The sequence below is a fragment of the Mercurialis annua genome, linkage group LG1-X (assembly GCF_937616625.2).
Source record: "Mercurialis annua linkage group LG1-X, ddMerAnnu1.2, whole genome shotgun sequence".
Lineage (NCBI taxonomy): Eukaryota > Viridiplantae > Streptophyta > Magnoliopsida > Malpighiales > Euphorbiaceae > Mercurialis > Mercurialis annua.
Window position 1 is genome coordinate 72,004,765 of NC_065570.1, and position 20,182 is coordinate 72,024,946.

Below are 20,182 nucleotides of genomic sequence, written 5' to 3' on the forward strand. Positions count from 1 at the left end.
TCCTTAATAAAATAATTTAGAGTAAATTATCTGACAGTATAGCCTAAGTCGAGAGCTCAAGTCGATGCTTTATTTAAATATAATATCATTCAGTGTCCTCATTAGATAAATTTATAAAAAATTACGGTATGTTCCGAATTATAAAATAATTTAAAATTTATATTATAATTACAAAACACGTTTAAGTGCATAATTTAATTTACATTTAACCCTTCTATAAAAAAATTACATTTAACCCTCTTTTAACCTTTTTATTATATAAATGAAGCAAAACGGCAATATCTTTATTGTAAAAAAAACAATACTATTCAATCTTTATCCCAAGCTTTTGAAAAGAACAAATAAATAATATTTTATTGGGAAAATTCTACTATTACTTTGTTTTTAGCATACTTTGTTAATTTAACTATTGAATGAAAATATGAAAATTCATCCAAACATTGATAAGTGATTATAGTAGAGTAATAATACAAAATAACCGTTGAAAGCTTCATCTTATTGTATTTTAGTTATTTCAGGAAATTATCAATTAAGAAAAAATTAGCTGCAGGAAAAGCTAAACAGTAAAAGTACTTCGTAAATCAAATAAGCTTCTAGAGCCATCGAATGCAATTCAAAGCAAAGCTAATGATGATTTATCTCATTGAGAGACCAATTTTCTAGCAAAACGAGATCACCAAATATATACATTAGAGTAAAATAAAGGTGACTGTCGGTGGCCAGTAGCCATGGATGATGGGGTGAAATCCTACAAGGAAAATGCAGTATGCAAGAGATGGTTATTAAGTTGAGATGTAAATAACCTGTTGATACTATCAAAACTGGGGAATAATCAATTTAAACTAATAACACGCAAAGGTACTCCGTTTCCCAAAAGTTACCAGAAACTGAATGTAATTCCATCGTCTCAAATGAATGATCAGAGGCCCTTACCTTGTTATGCTGTGTCATAACATTTTCACCTGCAATCGCTAACGAGACGGGAGAGAATTGTGGAGGTTGTAATATATGAGATAGCGACTCGAAAGGATAAAATTCAACATGGAGAATACAACAAAGAAACATCTCTATCCCAAGGTTCTTTCTGACGATTTGATGTCGAGCCAAATTCAACATTACTGCATAAATAACATAAGAACATGTCCATATTAACTTCAGCTTTCATCGGATACTTTGCAAAGGGTGGTAGGCAAGAAAGATTCCCAGCTAGTAATCAAGCATTCAGCAGCGATAATGTGAAGTATAAATTTGCCTCATCACTGCGTCCAAAGAAATCAGATAATATTAGGAATATAATCCATAATCGCATCCCCTAATATCAGATTAACTAAATAGCAATGTTCTCCTACCACATTACATTACCATCGTGCGTTAATAATAAGAAACTGAAACATCTGGAGAACCTTAATAAAAGAGGGGAAGAAGTTAAACTTACCTTCGCTCCCTGGAGTCCAATAAGCAAAACTAGCCAAATTCACTGCAATCAAATTCAAGCACCTAGAATCAAATAGACAGAATCTGACAACTCTAATCCATTAAGTTGGAAAAAGAAAGAAGAAAAATTGACAATAACCATACCTCATTAAAGACCCATATGTACAATTATCAACCTGTCACAAGCAGAAAGAAGTATAAGCTTAGATAATGGCCAAAAGACAAGAGTTAAACTATATGGTTTTGGACAAGCAAAACTTACAAAGTTTATGGTAGTGCAACTTCAAAGGAACTAAATGAAAATTAAATTCATCACAAGAAGTCAAACTACTTGGGTTAGTTATTAATCCAAATGTGACCGGCCTTGAATTAATAATCACATCAGACAAGGCAAAAATAAAGGTTAAGATTCTATTAATAATCACATTAGAGAGGGAGAGGGAGAGTGTGGAAATCATGTCCCTCGCAAAAGCTGCTATAAATGTTCAGAAACAGCTTGCTTAAATTAAACTTCTCATAACTGAGAAAAAATGTTAGTAATTTGTTCACTTTAAAAATTAGGAAGTACTTTTTAGGTACTTTTTGGAGAAAGAGAATGTTCTGTATCTTCCCGCCATGAAATCATCCTAAGCTGTACACATGTATATAAAAAGAGAGTCAGCAACAACTACTGTCTAGTCTATGATGTCCCTGAATAAGAAAAATTGGGCATCAGCTCTCCACCCAAAGGACAATGCTGATGGATGATGAACTGATTACTAATCTGATTTAAAATGTCCTGATGTTCATGCTCTGGATAACTCGCAATACAACACTTTTCTTAAGCCCCTTCAGCCTCATAGCACACCAAGAGCAGATCTGACACTTATGCATGATCAATGTCGGGCAATATCTTCAGAAGGACCAAACAGCAAGCAATCTTCACCGAAGCCCTTGCATCCAACAGGCTACAGGAACCACCTTGTTTCTTCCATGGCAATTTCTGGATCCTTAACAGGATATTGATAGTTTGAATTTGAACTATCTACACCACAACCCCATTTCAGGAAATCCAAGCCACCATCTATGCTGTGGATTCATGCAATAGGCACATAATGCACTTCTCTAATTGTCACAGAAGCGCATTCAAAAAAGAAAGCCAGTGAATCGTGAGGAGTGTCAAGATTCCACAGTTGGTTTCATTGCCATGTGCCTCTCAATCAATTTGTCCGCAAAGGCACGAATCTGCACATTTATAATATCCAAGGTTATATTTCATTAAAACAAATAGCTCATTGGTATGGGTGTGCAAGAAGCAAAATAACTGGTTTGGTTTGGTTCTCCTTTCCTGAAAACCGAAAGCAAATTACTATTACTCATTATGTTCAGCCGAAAGCAACATTTGGATCATGTTAAATTCAAGGCCTCTATATTTCCTTATTTTTCTAAAAAAGTGTGGTCCCTATCCTAAGATCGAACCCAGGACTAAAATCAACAGACCAATGCACAAACCTACTAGCGACACTATTATATCGTAATTCACCATTTTTAATATATAATGATAACTGACGGAACCAAACCGATTACTCCCCCTTTGTTTGGTTTGAGTTTCCTGAAACCTAAAAAACAGAATGGTGCTGGTGTGCATGGTCGGTTAGGTAATAAACAGACCAATGCACAAACCTAACCACCACAAATGGAGAGATTATGAATAAAGCTTATTGAAGAAAACACTACAGATTCCATAAGAAAAGATTGCTTCATACCAAGTATTTATAATAATGTATTCCACAAGTGATCCAAAATTGCAAGAATGGAAACCGTTATATAATTCAAGCAATGATAAATCAAGAAATTTTTGTACTGAAAGAATAACAACACGGGGAGAAACCTGAATAAGGAAAATATTTCAAAAACAGACAATTTAATCAACTAAAAGCACACACCTTGTTCTTGCGCTTGGAATCAAGAAATTCTGAAACAGCCATTGTTTTTTCTGCATCAGTAGCTTGCTCCATGACCTGGTGATAAATTGAAAGATATTTAAAGAACTTTAGTACAGCGAAACCCTTCTAAAGTCAAATAAAACTTAGAAACTGATAGTCCAAGAATGAAGAGGAAAAGAAGGAAAGTAACTAGACCTTGGTAGCAGTTTTCTTCATTATTGATTTGTATCCTTCCCTATCAATTTTCCTTGCCTTATAAACGGGCATCAGGAGTGATGCAACGAAATCCACAACAGCCTGTTTAATACGATCTGCCCCTCGATGATGACTTGTCTTTGACTCCTTGTTTAAAGTAACTTGTGAGATTGAACTCTCATTTAATCGGCTATTATGCTTCCGAGTTTGTGGTTTTGAACTTGTGTTAGAATCCTCTTCATCCTTTAATATATGTACTGTTGGGTGGAAAAAGTCTAGATCAGCTGCAGCTGCTTGAGATTGCCATCTGTCAATGGCATTAAAATCCTTTATCCCGTCACTACCAGCAGAATCGACCCATGCTCTAGTAAAAATATTGCTGTCCATAGCAGCACTTTCTCCAGATTGCTCCTTGAAATTCATATGGCATGCAATCTCATTTGAATGGCTCTTTTGAGATAAGTTATCAACCGATATTCTAGAGCTATTGAGGTTGACACACGCAGCAGCAAAATCAACAGACCAATCCCTGACTCTGCAGTTCCTTGAATCTATTTCTGATAAACAATCCTGTTTTCCCAGGATACCACCAGACCACTTTCTTCTACTATCATAATCGTCCATTTGTGTATATTGTTCTCGTCTAGCAAATTTGTGAAATGAAGGTATCTTTGGCAGCTGCAGCACGTTACTACATTTGGCTTCTGAAGATGCATATGCCTGCCATTTAGAGAAACCTATTTGCTTCATAAATGTATATCAGGAGAGGGAAAAAAATAGTACAGCCAGATAAAATTGGGGGAAATGGTCAAATTTCTCACATGCCATTTTTAATGTCAGAACAAGTAAATAATGTTACAGCTCACAAAATCTAAAAATGGTCAGCTAAAATTTACTGAAAGACAAACATCGCATCAAAAGCCAGGAAATAGAACAATATCAATATCAGATGAAAACTATTAGGTTAGCATACAACCAATCTTAGGCAAAAAAGAAAAAAAAAAAACAACAGTGAAAATCTATATCTTTAGATTCTTAAAACAGTTCAACCCCAACTTAAGGATGAAACCAGTCGGAGATTCTCAATAAAAATGTGGAAATTCTAACAAAAGACAATTATGAACTTTGGATGAGAATATATGGTGGTAAGAGAGTTGGAGACTCCAGAAACAGTTGCATAGAAAAACCACCATTTATAGCAGTTAACATAGTTCAAAGAGAAACAAACCTCTGCAGCTGCACGAGCGGCCGCTTGGGCTGCCTCGGCTGCAGCTACGGCAGCCAATTCTTCTTCAGACATGGCATATTTGTTCTTCTCCTCTACCTCAGGAGTACGAGATGAAGCTTGCCATTGCCAGTCCTTTGAGGTTTCCACCTTCATCAGCTTTCCATCCGCTCTCTTCATGTTCGCATTAGAAGGTAAATGGCTTCCAAAAGATGGAGGAACCTCTAAGCTCCCTTTAGTATCCATTCCACCATATTGAGAGCGCAAAGGAGGCTTTCCTGAGGCTGGGTTGTTGACAGATCTTCTCTTTGAGGAATCCATTGCAGTCGCATGCCTCAATAGCTTTAGTCCACCATTTGAAGCTTTTTCTCTTCGGAAGACTTCAAGCCACACAGTAACCAACTGACTTGCTATGGCACGTATATCACGGCTGGTATGCACACAAACTTTTTCTTTCACAGTTTTCCCTATGCCTACAAATATTTGAATACCAATAAGAAAACAACATCAAGTTAATTATAATCATAATTCATATAATAAAGCGAGTCCCCAACCCACAAATGAGAAAATGAAGCAGATAACTCTAAGTGAGAATTATTTTGAGTGCTTAAAACAATTAGAAGCCTAAGGAAACTCTTGTTTTGGATCCTACAATGAAAAGGTGCAGTATAAATTACTTCGACAAGGCCCAAGCAGTTTTCCGCGGTAGTTTTTTCTTTTAAAAGAATTTAATGCCCATTTGGTCAAAACATATCAACAACCATTAAAGACTGTTGTTCCCTTATAACATGTGCTAATAGTCCATCTGGATTGCATAACTTATGAAAACATAACAAAGTAAGGAAGAGATCAGCTGCGAGAGGGGTTGAGAGTGGATTCTTTTTTTCAATCCATCCGACGAAAACCGGAAACAAAATCAACTATAAGAAACCTTACCTGACAAACGCACTGCTAGTAAACCAGTTGAAACAAGTACAAGGAGCCGAACACAATGACGCAAGAGTTGAGTCCCATCCTTCCCCATTGAATCCTGTAAATAAAATTTTATATGGATAAAGAAATTCAGTCATGTACTAGTAAATAACTTTCAAAAGTTTTCTATATGTGATTCAGTAATAGGATAGTATACTTTGACACGTGACATACCAGCATCCATGAATTTAATGTGGAAAGTCCTTTTCTGGTCCCAGCAAAAAGCTTCAAAGTTCCAACAGGAAGATTCAACAACTTCTTGGCCAGATGCAATCGTCCAGCAGTAGTTTTAGCAGTAAAGAACATCTCGCGTAGTAAATTTTCCCTGGACACAATCTGGGAACCATCCAAGGAATTCTTGTACAGGAAATTGGAAATCTCCACCGCCTCAAGTCTCTTTGTAATGTCCCTAACTTCATCCCTTTCACACACTGTTTGCCTCTCTGCAGCTTCCATTGCCTCTACTTCTGCTGTGTAATCATTGCCATTATTCAGTATGCCAATTATACGTACTGCCTCGCGGAGCCCACTCATCAAAGCACCACCAACAGTGTCAGGGTGCTCCTTGCAGGTAGCCTCACCAGCAAAAAATACACAGTTACCAACAGGCCTTCCCAAAATATCGTAGTCTTCTCCAGATGATCCAATAGCAACATAGGAGTAAGCACCGTAGCTAAAGGGATCCCTACCCCAATCAGTCACCACTGATGCTACTGGATCAGGTACTGCAGCCTCCCCAAAAAGCTTACGAAGAACCATCAATGCATGGCTTACATGATCCGATGAGCTCATCTTTTGGCCATCGACCGCTGCCTTACCAACCACTAAGGCTATAAGAACAGGAGCTCCAACTGTTTTCTTAACATTCCAAAACATAAAGGAATGGCCTCTTTTATCCATTTCCTCAGCAGTAGCTCCAAAGTAATCCACAGAATCATCCCAAAATACTTCTGGGAATTCCAAAACTACTTTGTTAAGAACTCCAAAACCCAATCGCTGTATGGAAGAACACTTCCACGAGGGTAATGGAGGATTAAACTTTATGGCTTCCGCTTTCAAGCACCCAAGTGGCACTGTGACCAACACAGCATCGCCCAGAAACTCACTACCATTAGATGTGGTCACTTTAACTTTGTCGTTTTGACTTTCATTTAATCCAGTTTCCTTCATATTATATGAAATATCTGTGACTACATGACTCAGGTGAATGGGGAGCCCTTCACTTAGAGACTCAACAACATTACTGTAACCCCCTTTAATCATACAATGAGCTCCTCCAAATCCTCCATAAACATCATCTTGATTCCAGTAGGGAAGTGATACATCCTTCAGCAGAGCAGCACAACCATACTCCAAATGAGCAAAATGCCAATCCATGATTCTCCTCTCAAGAGGAGTCAAAACCTCCTCTCTAGAACTTGTCTCGTGAACTCCACCATAATCACTGCAACTTTTTGAACCATTTAAATCTCCGAATGCATTGACTTCAGAGTCATCAATATCTGTCCCAGATCGTGCCGCTCGACGCTTTTTAAGGGCGTATTCTAAACCATCTTCCAGAGACATTTTCATTGCATGTTCCCCTTTCTGTGCAATAAGCAACACCATGTCATCCAGTAGGCTGTTGTACTCTGCTTCCAAAGCTTCATCCAGATCTATGGGAACCTTTTCTCTCGTCATAATGTCATAAAGAGGGCAATCACTATTTAGAACTGTCAACTCAAGGCCTAGCTGAGCACAGATCAGTGAGGAAGGGTCTGGCCTTCTTTCAGTTGCCACGTCAGCCTCAACACCAGTAATAATGCTAGCCCCAAGATCTACAGGAACTGAAAGAGATGAGCGATCTGTATAAACACGACCCCCTATCCTACTCCTAGCCTCAAGGACAGTGACAGAAAAACCCTGCCGTTGCAAGTGGCGTGCAGCAGTTAAGCCAGCAGGACCAGCTCCTACCACAATAATTTTCTTCCTGCCTTCTGAATCACACACAAAATTACAATCTCCCCTAGTATAATCACAAGAAGATGATTGAACACTTTGCACGTCATTCCTCAGTTCTGGAGTTATTGCACCTGTCGTATTCTCCAGCGTTGCACACGATGAATCAGCACACGCATCATCCAAATCGGCCAGTCCATTGCGTAATTTTTCATCCACCGTACTAGTTTGCTGAATATCAACAGCTACAAATTCTCTGTATTCTGATACATTGGATACATCCAGTTTCACTGGCGTACAAAGCTCCTGCTTAATCGTAGCGTTTGATGTCTGATTTTCATCAATTGTAACTCCATTATTTGCCTCCAAAGGAATTTCCGAGCTTTTAACTTGACCAAGGATAAAGGAGACTCCATCCTCCAAATCAGCAACTGATGCGCCAGGATTCACCTCGAAAGCTTTTTCTTTGTGAAGTTTATAATTGTGCTTCATGTTGGGTTCTGCTTTCTCTTTCCTGGAAGCAACCCCCATATTTATATAGCCCTGCAAAGATATCATACACAATACATAAACTGTGTACAAACTGAATATAAAAGATAGTTGAATGCTCAAGGCACACATAGAGAAAGGAAGAGAGAGGGAATGAGGGAAAAAAAAGGCTAGTTACTATCACAAAGTTTAAATACACAGACTTACACTCTGATCAAGGAATGCATAGATTTCCCTAATTAGGGAAGTGCGTGAAGATTCATTCTCGGAAGGAGAATCTGTGACACCACAGTCAGTAAGAGGCAGTATACGGCTAATATCTTTACTCCAAAGACTCAAAATCTGATTCCTGCAATGCAGTCAAATGTATAAATTGCAAAACACAGGACAAACTAGTCATTGCACCAAAAATTAAAATGAAAATTCAAAGTATATGTTGACCATTCATATGACATCTGCTCTTATCCAAAATTTATACATGCAAGTATATTTGTAGGGGCGTGCTACAGATGTGTATTTGTTATGCAGTTAGAAGAAAAAAAGATATGCACAAGAATCATTAAAGAAGAACAAGAGATCAGAAGTAATATTGGAACTCGATCTTAAAGCAAATGGAAAAGATACAGCTTACCAGAATATGCATATCAAGGCAACCACGTGTGATAATTGTAAGCAGATAAACACTGATCCACAAATGGACTGAACTGACTATCTAGGATGAGTCCAAATTTTGAAAATATAAAACACTGGATTATCCAAGGCGACAGCAGCAAAGACAGCACCACATGTGAACAATAAACTAATAAAGCAAGCAGGCTTGAGAAATGAAGAGACATATAATATCTAAAACAGAAAGGCCATAAAAGACAACAAAATAAAAAAACTATAACATGACTACTTAACGGTATAACAGGAGATCATTTATATTTTCTAATAAAAAAATTGGTAACTGCTGGTTCCAAATCTGTGCATACTACGTAGAGGGAAAATGTGTATATAATTATATCATTGGGAAACCCCAATTGCAAACACTGAAATGCCAGAACAGCTGAGATTGCTTTCTAGCTGATCAAATAAAAAAGAAAATGGTACTGATGCAAATTAACATTTACTACTACTATAAAACAGGCAATGGTTCAAAGCTCACTGGGTAAAAGCAAAGGCAAAGACAAATACAGCACTCAGAAAGTTGTATGAATAGTAAATTATTGCATTCTATCAGCTTGCAAATAAGATGCAGAGATTAGCGATGTACTACTTCAACTACAAAATATCGAAAACATAAAATAAACACATCAATGAATAACAGCATAGGTAAACGCATAGCTGGTCATCCACGCAGTAACTAACCTGCACTCCAAATATTCTTGAAGCCCACCTTTTCGTTTTAAGAACTCCTTAAATTTTATCTTCTCCACAGGACCAGCAGCACGGACTTTCAGTCCAACTGACACAGCTGCTGCCCCGCCATTTTCACCTTCTGTAGCACTAACTGAAGATGAATCAGATTTCTCTCTTGTTCTAAAATCTCTGTCACTGTCAAACTGGTCGGTTTCCAGATTATGTTGATCATTTACCAATATCTCCCAATCAGGATCCCCTTCATAAGCCATGTCCCCAAGTCTACGCTTTTTGGCCTTTCTTATACCACGCTGAACAGATGATGATTTGCCATCTTTAATCTCTGAGTCGGGAATAGATACAGCATCTTCATGGAAACTTTCATTTTCATCCGGAGTTACTGATGGAGGAGTCTCATCATTAAAGGAATCTTGACTTGCAACGTAAGTTCCTTTCATTGCGTCATCAGAAGGCATATGTTGATGAAGCACAGGGATGCACTTGTGGATGGAGATGGAAGGGACGTTTGGATGAACATAAGTCTCTAAGGAGTTGCCTTCGTAGTTCACCTGGAATGCACAAGCATCTTTATGGACTTCACTAGACATTGCAGAGACTGAAGATAGCTTACAGTAAGAAGTTGCCAAATTTACCTTTTTGGGAGAAACTGAAGAAGGACATAGCTTCTCATCATAAGCATTTGGACCATTACAAGCACCACAACTATCTTCAATCTTTGGTGAAACAATGTCAAGCCGATTGTCATTTTCAGCGTCTTCATCCTTCTTCATATGGAGTGCAGCTGAGTTAGCTTTCAGAGAATCATCTAACACTCTGTCATAAGCTTGATTACTGATGTTGTTAGATGAAATTTTGCATGGCTTGTCCGACAACTCATCATCCAAAGGTGATAATAGTTCTTTTCTGCTTGAAGAAACTGAAATCTGATTTTGGGCATTTGAAATGCATACAGTTGAAACTCCCTTGGACAGCTGGTCGCATGCATCCTTTGTTTCTTTGTTGAAAGTATGCTCGCTGAACCCCGCGACATCTTCAGACTTCACAGAGGTAGAAGCAGGCAGTTTCACACCATTGTAAACCAAAGCGCTTACATTTCCCATAGAATAAAGCTGTGAACCACTCTTCACGAACTGACTTTCCGAGTTATCCTCTTGACCAGAAACAAACCAATTCTCATCACATGCTCTCTGTGAGCTACAGGGATCCATCATAGGCCGCTCTTGAACATTTGCAGCACCAAGTTCCAGCATTTTATTACCTTGAATCCCATTACAATGAGCGACTGAAGATTGATAGTTATATTCTGAAGATCTACCAAGTCTGTCAGGACTGGACTTCATATTTTTATCAGCATACACTTCCTTGCAACTTGAAGCTTGGCAAAAGCCATTATCAAGCCTTTGGTGTTTCAGTGTCTTACTATCTTTGGATACAGAATTTGAAGGACGTGAATCAGTAACTAGACTGCAACCATCTTCAACTTTCAGATATTGGCACGCCACATTTGAGGCGGAAGCAGTTCTGTGAGTCTTTGCTTCCCAAGACTTTGTAATGTCTGAAACACATTCAGAAGTAGGGATTGAACCATGCTCCAAAGTCTGAACCTTATTGTTCTGCTTCGGACATGAATTCATACAAGACTTCTTTGCAGGACCAGGTTGCACCTTTTGGAAAATACAAGATAACGAGTCTTCTATCTTCTCATCCGACGAGTTACCTGAACCCTCACCACGTGATGAGCCTTCCTCTTTATGATCTTCCACCACAGACTCCAATTTTTGTGAAAAACCATTAACCATAGAATCAACCCTAGTCTTGTCTCTCTTAACATTGCTTTTCATTTTTTTCACTTTTTCTTTAAGGGCTTCGCTGCAGCCTTTATCTTCATTATACTCCAAAGGCCTAGCACTAACAGATCCAAAATCTTTCTTACAACCTTTCAACCGCTTTCGAATACTTGCTAATGTATCATCCAAACCCCCAAAATCTCCATCACCAGCCACCAATTTCTCATCCCTAATTTCAACCTTGTCGACAACCGGCTTAACCTTAACATGATTTCTAGGTCTCTTCAACTTGAATAAAGACCTAATAGGCTCATCATCATCAGAATCAAGACCAATCTGAATCTGTTTCGATCTATCCTTAGCTCCAGACTTCTTATTACTATGATTATTATCCTCCCCCTCCATTTTCTTAGCAACCCTAGGTTTCAACAAATCTTTCTGTAACCCTAGTTTAACATGAAAAGTCTTCGAACTTGACAAATCATCACCTTCCATTTCTCAATTATCAGGATATTAAAGCTCATATTTCACAAAAAAACTTAACGCATCATCTTCGAATTAACAATTCATATCCACATCGCAATTGAAGCTATAGCAGTAATATCTATACAAAATTGTCAATAACACGTAACCAGAAGAAACTTACTAGACCTGCCTCTCAATTAATGAGCTCCAATACAGGTATTGTCAATGGCTTTCTCTTCCGCCTCTTCTAAAAATTGAATTTTAACATGAAAACGAAAAATTCGAAAATATGAGAAATAAGTCAAGGTTTAGAGCAGAGTAGCTATGGCGACGAGATTATAGTGACGAATGAAAAGGAAATCAGACCTGAGTAAAGGAGGTGAAGCAGAGAAAAACGTTAATGGATTTGTCGAGGGAGAGTGATAGGCGCACGTTAGCGTAGCGTCTTCGTTTCTGGAATCGGAAAAAAGAGGGCAATTATATACTACTGTTTGTGCTGCGATATTCTAATAATATTAGTGGAGAAAAAAAATAAATGAAAATAGATAGGTGTAAATATAATGTCTTAAAAAGGCCAAACCTTTCATAAAAGTTTCACAAAAGTCCTGATTTTTTAATTTTATCGATTTTAGCCAAAAACTGATTATTTGGTTTCAATTGTGGCCAACTCTCAGATTGAATTCAATTTGTCTATTTGGCGCATATGTGGCATGCCAAATATTGAAAGATCATGACTTTTGTGAAACCAAATAATCCATTTTTGGCCAAAATCGACAAAATTGAAAGGTCGGGACTTTTGTGAAACCAAATAATCAGTTTTTGGCCAAAATCGACAAAATTGCAAGGTTATAACTTTTGTAAAACTTTTATAAAAGGTTTGGTGTTTTTACAACATTTGGCCAAATATATTCGATGGACATAGATAGTTTGATAAATTATTATAATTAATATTATTATGGTTAATAATTTAAATTAATTTATGCTTCAAATATTATTATTAATTACTTATAAATTAAGTGAATTGTGGGTTGATACTTGATAGATTATATCTTCTATAAATTTGTGAGATTGTCGAGAATAATTTTCTTTTTGAAAATAATATTTATCATTTGATATTTAATATATCTTTTATAAATTAGTGAGCTTGTCGAGAATAATTTTCTTTTTGACAATAATATTTATCATTTGATATTTAAATTAAAATAATTAAAAACACTATAAAACTTGTCATAGTAATAAATGATTAATTTTTGTAAAACCAAATTATTATATTTTATTTACATACATAATTATATGTGATTATTAGTAAATCAATAAAGCAAAATACGTGTTGACAATACCTCTTAGAAAATTGGTGAAATCGGACAATTATTTACGTTTTTTTTAATATATATAGTTAGTGGGAGGAATTGTTTAAGTTATAGCTCATTCGTTACATTTTTTTATTTATTTATAAAAAATAGTGAAATTACTTATATTTTTCTAGTCTCAATGTAATTGATAAAATTTTATTTCAATTAATCTCATTTTAAACCACATTTTATTCATGTCATATTTTTAATTTGTTTTTTATATGTTTATAAAAAAGGTGAAATATTCAATATGATAGAGGACTGTAAAAATAAAATTATATTTTATTTAATGAATTTTTTAAAAAAATATGTAAAACAATATCAATTAAAATGTGATTGAGAGAGTAGCCTTGTACTTAAATATGTCAAAATGAATAAAACAAACGCAATTCACATGACACAAAAAGTAACAATCAGGGTTGAGATTAAATGTGTTTTTTTCATAAATAGATCGACATATTTATAATTCGATTTAAAATATGTCGTCTTATGAGTTGACACGCAAATATATTTAAATAAATGAGTCTTGTTGATATGACTCGTATTCAACCTACTTATATAATTTGATTAAATTAGTCATGTTCGTATATTTTTTATGTTGTGTTCATGTTTTCACGATTAATAAATATATCGTATTTGTATTGATTTAAATTATATCAAATATAGTGGATCAACATGGAATGAATACAATTTGTCAATCCATTTTGACACCGCTAACTACAATATTTGTAAATGTAGTCACACTAAACGAGTTAAAAGAAACTCCAGCTTGTGTATAATATAGTACGATTTGAGCTTTTATTAGTTACTTTATAGTTTATACTACAATGGTAGGATCATAAATTCAGTAGTGAATTTATTTTGTGGGCGGATATATAATAAAATTTAAGTGTGGAGCAGAGAAAACGTGAGAAATTCCTTTTATTGTTTGAGTCACAACTATAGCATTTATGCTGGAATTATGAAGAAACAAAATCCATTCTATACAAAATTTTAAGTGCGTGCGAGAATTTTATAATTTTATCTAGAATTTCAATGGAATTATTTGGGCCTGAATAAGTTGCTATTTGTGATTATATTAGGCCCAATAAAGCCCAAACAGAGGTCCACAACAAAACAAGACGAACCGTCCATGCTTCAAGATTGAAGCTTAGAGAGCAGTTGTGCCAAACGCCCACCGAAGCACATGTTCTCTATGGGAATCTCATGTACAAATAAATGAAGTAATATCTAATTTTAACATATTCAAGTTGAAAATATATCAATCTATTAGTAAAAATGAAATAAATAAATTGTGTAACGGGTTACTCGTAAATCTGATTATCCGTTTATAAATTATAACCATTATAATAATATTGTGTACAAACTAGAAAAATAATAAATAATGAAAAATATTGTGTACAAACTAGAAAAATAATAAATAATGAAAAAAAAAAACAGAGTAGACAGGTACAAATGTGCTTAGATAGGTGTAGGTCTTCTTTAAGTACAAAACTATTGGGAAGTGATTGTTCCGATATTCATGAGATACAAGAAACATTGCTTTTGTCTAGGATCGTATTGTGGGCTGGCCTGTGGGCCAATTTGTATGAACTTTCGACCATAAACTAACCAAAGTGTACTTGCTAGGGAATTTAAAAAAATCCAAAAACTGGGGAAATTACAAAATATGTAGTACTAACTAAAAAAAATTTACATTTAACTTCTAAAGGTTTACAAAAATACGAAATAAGTTTACTTTTTTACGTATGTGTATCAGATATGTATAAATAATGTATCAAAAGTATATTTTTTATAGCATACGTAAATTATGTAATTTTTTTTAATTTTTAGATAAAACTATTTTTTTACTAAATAAGTATTTTTATAAATTAAGTGATTTTTTAGGATAGTTTTGTAGTTGTCCCTACCTAATATGAATTAAACCCGGTGGATGGATAATCTAATGCGAAAGCGTTTGTAATATTTGTATGTTTATGGATGCTTCGGTCATGGGCGATAATAATAATAATCTAATTGATTTGTACCATTTTTTTTAAAAAAGCTATTCATTCAATTTGATTATTTTAATTAATTTTTATCATATTCTTTACACTACTATTGATTTTAACTGAATCAACTGGATTAACCGGTTAATTTAATTGTATATTTTTCTTTAATGACTTTGTTGCAATTAAATATATGAATTTTGATTGGTTCAATGGAAAATGTTGGTTTATTCAATATTATTCAGCTTTAACTGATCAAATGCTTGCCCTAACTGTCAGTGAACCTAACCTAAGAATATCTAAGCTAGTCAGACTCTTACAAATTTTCCAAAAAAATAATCAGGTGAGAAATAAATTAGATAAAAGATATTTCATTTGTAGAAGATTGATAGCCGAATTTGTGACGGTCTAATTCTTTGTTTTTATTTATTTATTACCAGTCTAAATTCTTCTTCAATTCTTAAAAAAAAAAAAACTTCTTTCAAAAAGAGGGTGAGAAAAAAAAATTAGATGATTAGTTCTTAACCGAAAATGAAGCAAAATAATTGAAGCTAATCCTAATCCTAAATCTGATTATCATTCCACGGAAAAGTACACAGCAATAATCATTGCTTCAAAGCCACAATTTAATGGCTTCCACAATTAGGTCAAATGTGGCAACAACGACACACCTACGTCTCACAACATGATTATGTGACTTGAGCAATTCATATAGATTATACAAATTATTTGAGCTCAACTCTAATAAGCTTGAATTCCATAAAAAAAATTAGGCTTAATGGCAAAAAAAACTCAAACCTTTACGACTTGTTGCAATCATGTCCAAACTTTTTAATTTTTGTAATAATATCCAAATTGCATTATTTTATTGCAATAATTCCAAATTGCACTTTTTATATGATTTTTTTTGAGTTTTTTGCCATTTTTTTGGATTTTTACTATATTATTATACATCAAAACATAATAATAGTCTAATATCTTAATTGCAAACAACAAGTTTAGCCATCAATTTGACTATTATTGCTAAAAAAAATGCAATTTGGATATTATTACAACAAAAAAATGCAATTTGGATATTATTGCAAAAATTAAAAGGTTTGGATATAATTGCAACAACTCGTAAAGGTTTGAGTTTTTTTTACCATTAGGCCAAAAAATTATTATAAAATATAAAATTCAAACAAAAAAAATTGATATACCCCAAATCTAAAGATGTAGAATTTTATTGTAATAAAATAAATAAATTTATTTTTTTATGCATGTAAAAAATTCGTTTAAATTCTTGAACTTCATAAATTTTTTATTTAATATTCGAAATAGACGCGAGAATAAACTTGAATAATTCAAATTTGACTTGAAATATTTTTTTTTTGATGAATGAAAAATTAATAAATTTATTTTTTTATGCATGTAAAAAATTCGTTTAAATTCTTGAACTTCATAAATTTTTTATTTAATATTCGAAATAGACGCGAGAATAAACTTGAATAATTCAAATTTGACTTGAAAAATTTGATTCAATTTTTTTAATGATTTACGAATAGCTAAACTTACTTTGTGAATAAAGAAGAAGTAAAGCTTATATTTGTAGTGTTTTAATCGTCTGATTTGTGCTTTCTATCATTAAATTAGTTCATATTTGAAATTCTTACTTTCTGTTAGCTGATTTTATTTGCTAACCTAATAGCTCTTTTAAGGGAGTGTATTTTTATATGAGCATTGCTAATAGTCAAAGATGGTCCAAAACCTCATAAAGAGCAAAGAAATAATAATAATTAAGGGATAAGTACAATCTAACTAACATGTTAAACGAATTCATAACTTAAGTCTTAACTATAATGGAATTAATACTAATCTTTGTCCAGTTGTCCAATAGCATGTAACTATCGTTTGTGTTAGAGTTTCTAGAGTCGTTCAATTTGGGAATCTCTAACAAAATTATTAATTCAATCACTTTCATTTTGTCCATATATGATATCAAAAATATTCAAAAAATTGCTAGATTAAGTAATCTATAACTATGTAACTTTAGCCTATAATAATTATTCATTGAATATTTTGTTGGTCTTTTTCAATTAGTCCATCATATTAATTAAATTTGAACTTATATTTTTTATTGATGTAACTGTTACAGCAACATTGTCATTGTCTAGAAGTAGGGCAAATAATCGATTGATTCATTTACGTGCCGATCAATTTAACAAGTACTAAATTTAATGAAAGTATTTTGAACTTTGATCAATCTGATCGAATTATTAATTTCAACAATATAAATCCAATATGAGGAGCCATGGCCCCTCCATCTTTCTAAAAATATTAAATTAGTATATAATTTTTTTTTTGACAATTTGATCTTCCTATTTTTAAAAATAGTCTCCTTCATTTAATACACATTGCGATTTGGCCCTCTAATGTTAAAATCATGGCCCATCACTAACCGAATCAACTAAAATCTAAAAAAAAATACAAATCGTACTAACTGAAATAGTCGATCAACTTGGTTAAACTAATAAAAATATAAAGAACTAATAGTTAAATTTAATTATAAAATATTTGATTGACACTAAATGAACTAAAATTATTTTTGACCAAATTGAATTAACCAAACTAACTGAATTAATTTAAAAATAATAATTGAATTCAAACCAAATAAGTTGATTAAACCGATTAATTTGGTTTAAGTAGCAGAATATCACCCTTGTCAAGAAGAAACCACTCTTTTGGTTGCTTTTCTGTAGACCTAGTAAACATTACATCCTCCTGTCTATAATATTCATCAGAATTGATTATTTCACATGTATTATGAAAGTAATAAATATATCTTAATTTGTATATATTTTTACTAAAATGTTCATATTAATTATATTATTTCTATATTTGACTAATTTTTTTAGTCTTACTAAAGTATTTATGGTTGGGGATAAATTTGAAAAACTAATAATAAACGCTCTCTTGATATTATAAAGTGACAAATATTATGGATTAAAATAATTTTTCAAATGGTACAAATATTATGGACTTAAGAAAGCAATAACTACCATATAATGAATTCTCATTATGTATACTTTGATTTTCTATAATTAAACTAATGTAGTTTTTGATCTGATTAACCGGTTTAGTGATGCTCACATTTAATTTCAGCTCTTTAAATTGATTAGTATTTGTTTTATCAAAATGTGATTAATTTTTTTTGATAACTAAAGAAGGGGAAGCGCGTTTGGAAGAAATTGAACTCACGATCTAACAAAATTTTGCTTAGCGTTTATACCATTTGTGTTGCAATTCATTGGCAAAAGATGATTAACTAATGATCCCAAAGCGTATATGAGTTGGTAAGACGTTCTTCTAGTTTAATTGAGGTCGCGGGTTCGAACCGTACTCATATATGCAGCAGTAGGAAACCTCATGAACCCTTAAAAAAATATGATTAACTAATTTAATTCGTTTGAAAATTTGAAAAATGTTAAAAATTTTATGAGATTAACGGCTTTGCAACAAAGTAATTGTCTTCGTAATGCATTTAAGTGACGGCGTTGTTTTTCGACTGAATTTTGATTCTTAGGAATGCTATAAACATGATTACGATGGCGTTTTCTTTTGATTTAGAGATGCTGATGAAAAATAAGAATAGTGGACCATGGTACGTAAATAATCACATCACATTAATTAATAACGTGGTAGGACACAAAATGTGTATTTTTCATACTATTTTAAATTCATTTGTCACAATTTTGTTTGGTTTTCCTTAAAACATTTGTTTTTTTAGAGATTATATGTGTGAATCGATCTCTTGGATTGGTTGAAATCCAAATGTGATCACAAGTTCACAACTTGCATATGGTACGAAAACTTTGAGAATGTTAGGGCAATTTAAAGGTTGTACAACGAAATTAATTAATCTATGTTAAATATTGATTGGTTTTATTTATAACTTATTTAAATTTCTTAAATTTATTCACTATGCAATTATTTATAATTTATTAATTTTAAATATAATCAAATTTAAATCATCTACTACTCGTTTAGCATCTAATGAATCTATTGATGTAAGCTTTTGACAAAAAAAATCCACTGATGTAAATTAATATATACTTTTTGTGCTTTATTGCTGTAAAATATTATCATTATCATCATCATCATCATCATCATCATCATCATCATTATTATTATTATTATTATCATTATTATTATTATTATTAAGCAAAATGAATTTATCCACCCACAACTATAAGAGTTTTGTAAAATATATCATATCTTTAAACTTTACCAATTTAATCTTTCATTTATTCAATATTTTCCAAATATACCTAAAATCATTTGAATTTTGCCAAATATACCCAAATATATCAAAGTTTTAGACATATTTGGCAAAGATCGAATAAATAATAAAACAAATTGGCAAAATTCAAAGATCATGGTATATTTGGCAAAAATTTATAGTTGTGGGTAGATAAATTTATTTTGTCTTATTATTATTATTTATAGTTTGGTGGTAAAATATTACTCTTTCCGTTCTAACTTGATACTATTTTATCTCAGATTATATGTAATTATTTATTATTCGAAGGACGAATTACCACATGTAGTATATACAACCATTCAATATAACAAAACTCATTAAATAAGGATATACATTATTTTTTTATAAGTTAATATTTTTTATCTGGATAATTTTTTTAATATATATTTACATAAACCGTCTATTAATTTTAGATGAAGAAATATATAAACATTATTGAAGTAATTTGGTTAATATTAAAAAAATCACTTAGTTCGGTTAACCATTATATAAAATCATTAAAAATCAAAATTATAGACCATATATAAGCCATGAATTAACAAAAAAAAAAGGTTCATGATATGCTCTAAATATAAAGGAGAATAAAATAAGTATAAAAATATTATATATCTTCTTATACTTGGGACGTTCCTTTTCTAAGAAATAAAACAAAGTACAAGAATTCTTATTGTCATGAAAAATACACGTGTACAAGCTGTACTAGATTCTTGATTTTCAGAGTATTTTTGATCATTTTAAATGCTTATTTGT

The 20,182-nt window shown here is 33.0% G+C and overlaps 1 protein-coding gene and 1 long non-coding RNA gene across 3 annotated transcripts; both read right to left on the reverse strand.

Annotated features, from left to right (window-relative positions):
• Window positions 1–557: 557 nt before the first annotated feature.
• On the reverse strand, window positions 558–1,572 carry LOC126665187 (uncharacterized). The gene is made up of 2 exons (XR_007637557.1): window positions 1,436–1,572; window positions 558–1,259 (listed from the first exon to the last, which is right to left on the reverse strand). It is a non-coding gene; the product is annotated as an uncharacterized LOC126665187 (long non-coding RNA).
• A 344-nt stretch (window positions 1,573–1,916) lies between these two features.
• Window positions 1,917–12,300, reverse strand: LOC126665185 (lysine-specific histone demethylase 1 homolog 3). Of its 2 annotated transcripts, none has more exons than XM_050357910.2 (9): window positions 12,159–12,300; window positions 9,529–12,039; window positions 8,386–8,527; window positions 5,926–8,232; window positions 5,716–5,809; window positions 4,783–5,252; window positions 3,555–4,274; window positions 3,360–3,434; window positions 1,917–2,658 (listed from the first exon to the last, which is right to left on the reverse strand). In XM_050357910.2, the coding sequence occupies exons 2-9, from the start codon at window positions 11,820–11,822 to the stop codon at window positions 2,593–2,595; spliced, it is 6,168 nt and encodes a 2,055-aa protein (XP_050213867.1). In that variant the 5' UTR covers window positions 11,823–12,039; window positions 12,159–12,300; the 3' UTR covers window positions 1,917–2,592. The 2 variants fall into 2 exon arrangements, with proteins under 2 accessions (XP_050213867.1, XP_050213868.1); XM_050357911.2 differs by having other exon boundaries at window positions 9,529–10,088; window positions 10,173–12,300.
• Between the last annotated feature and the right edge of the window lie 7,882 nt (window positions 12,301–20,182).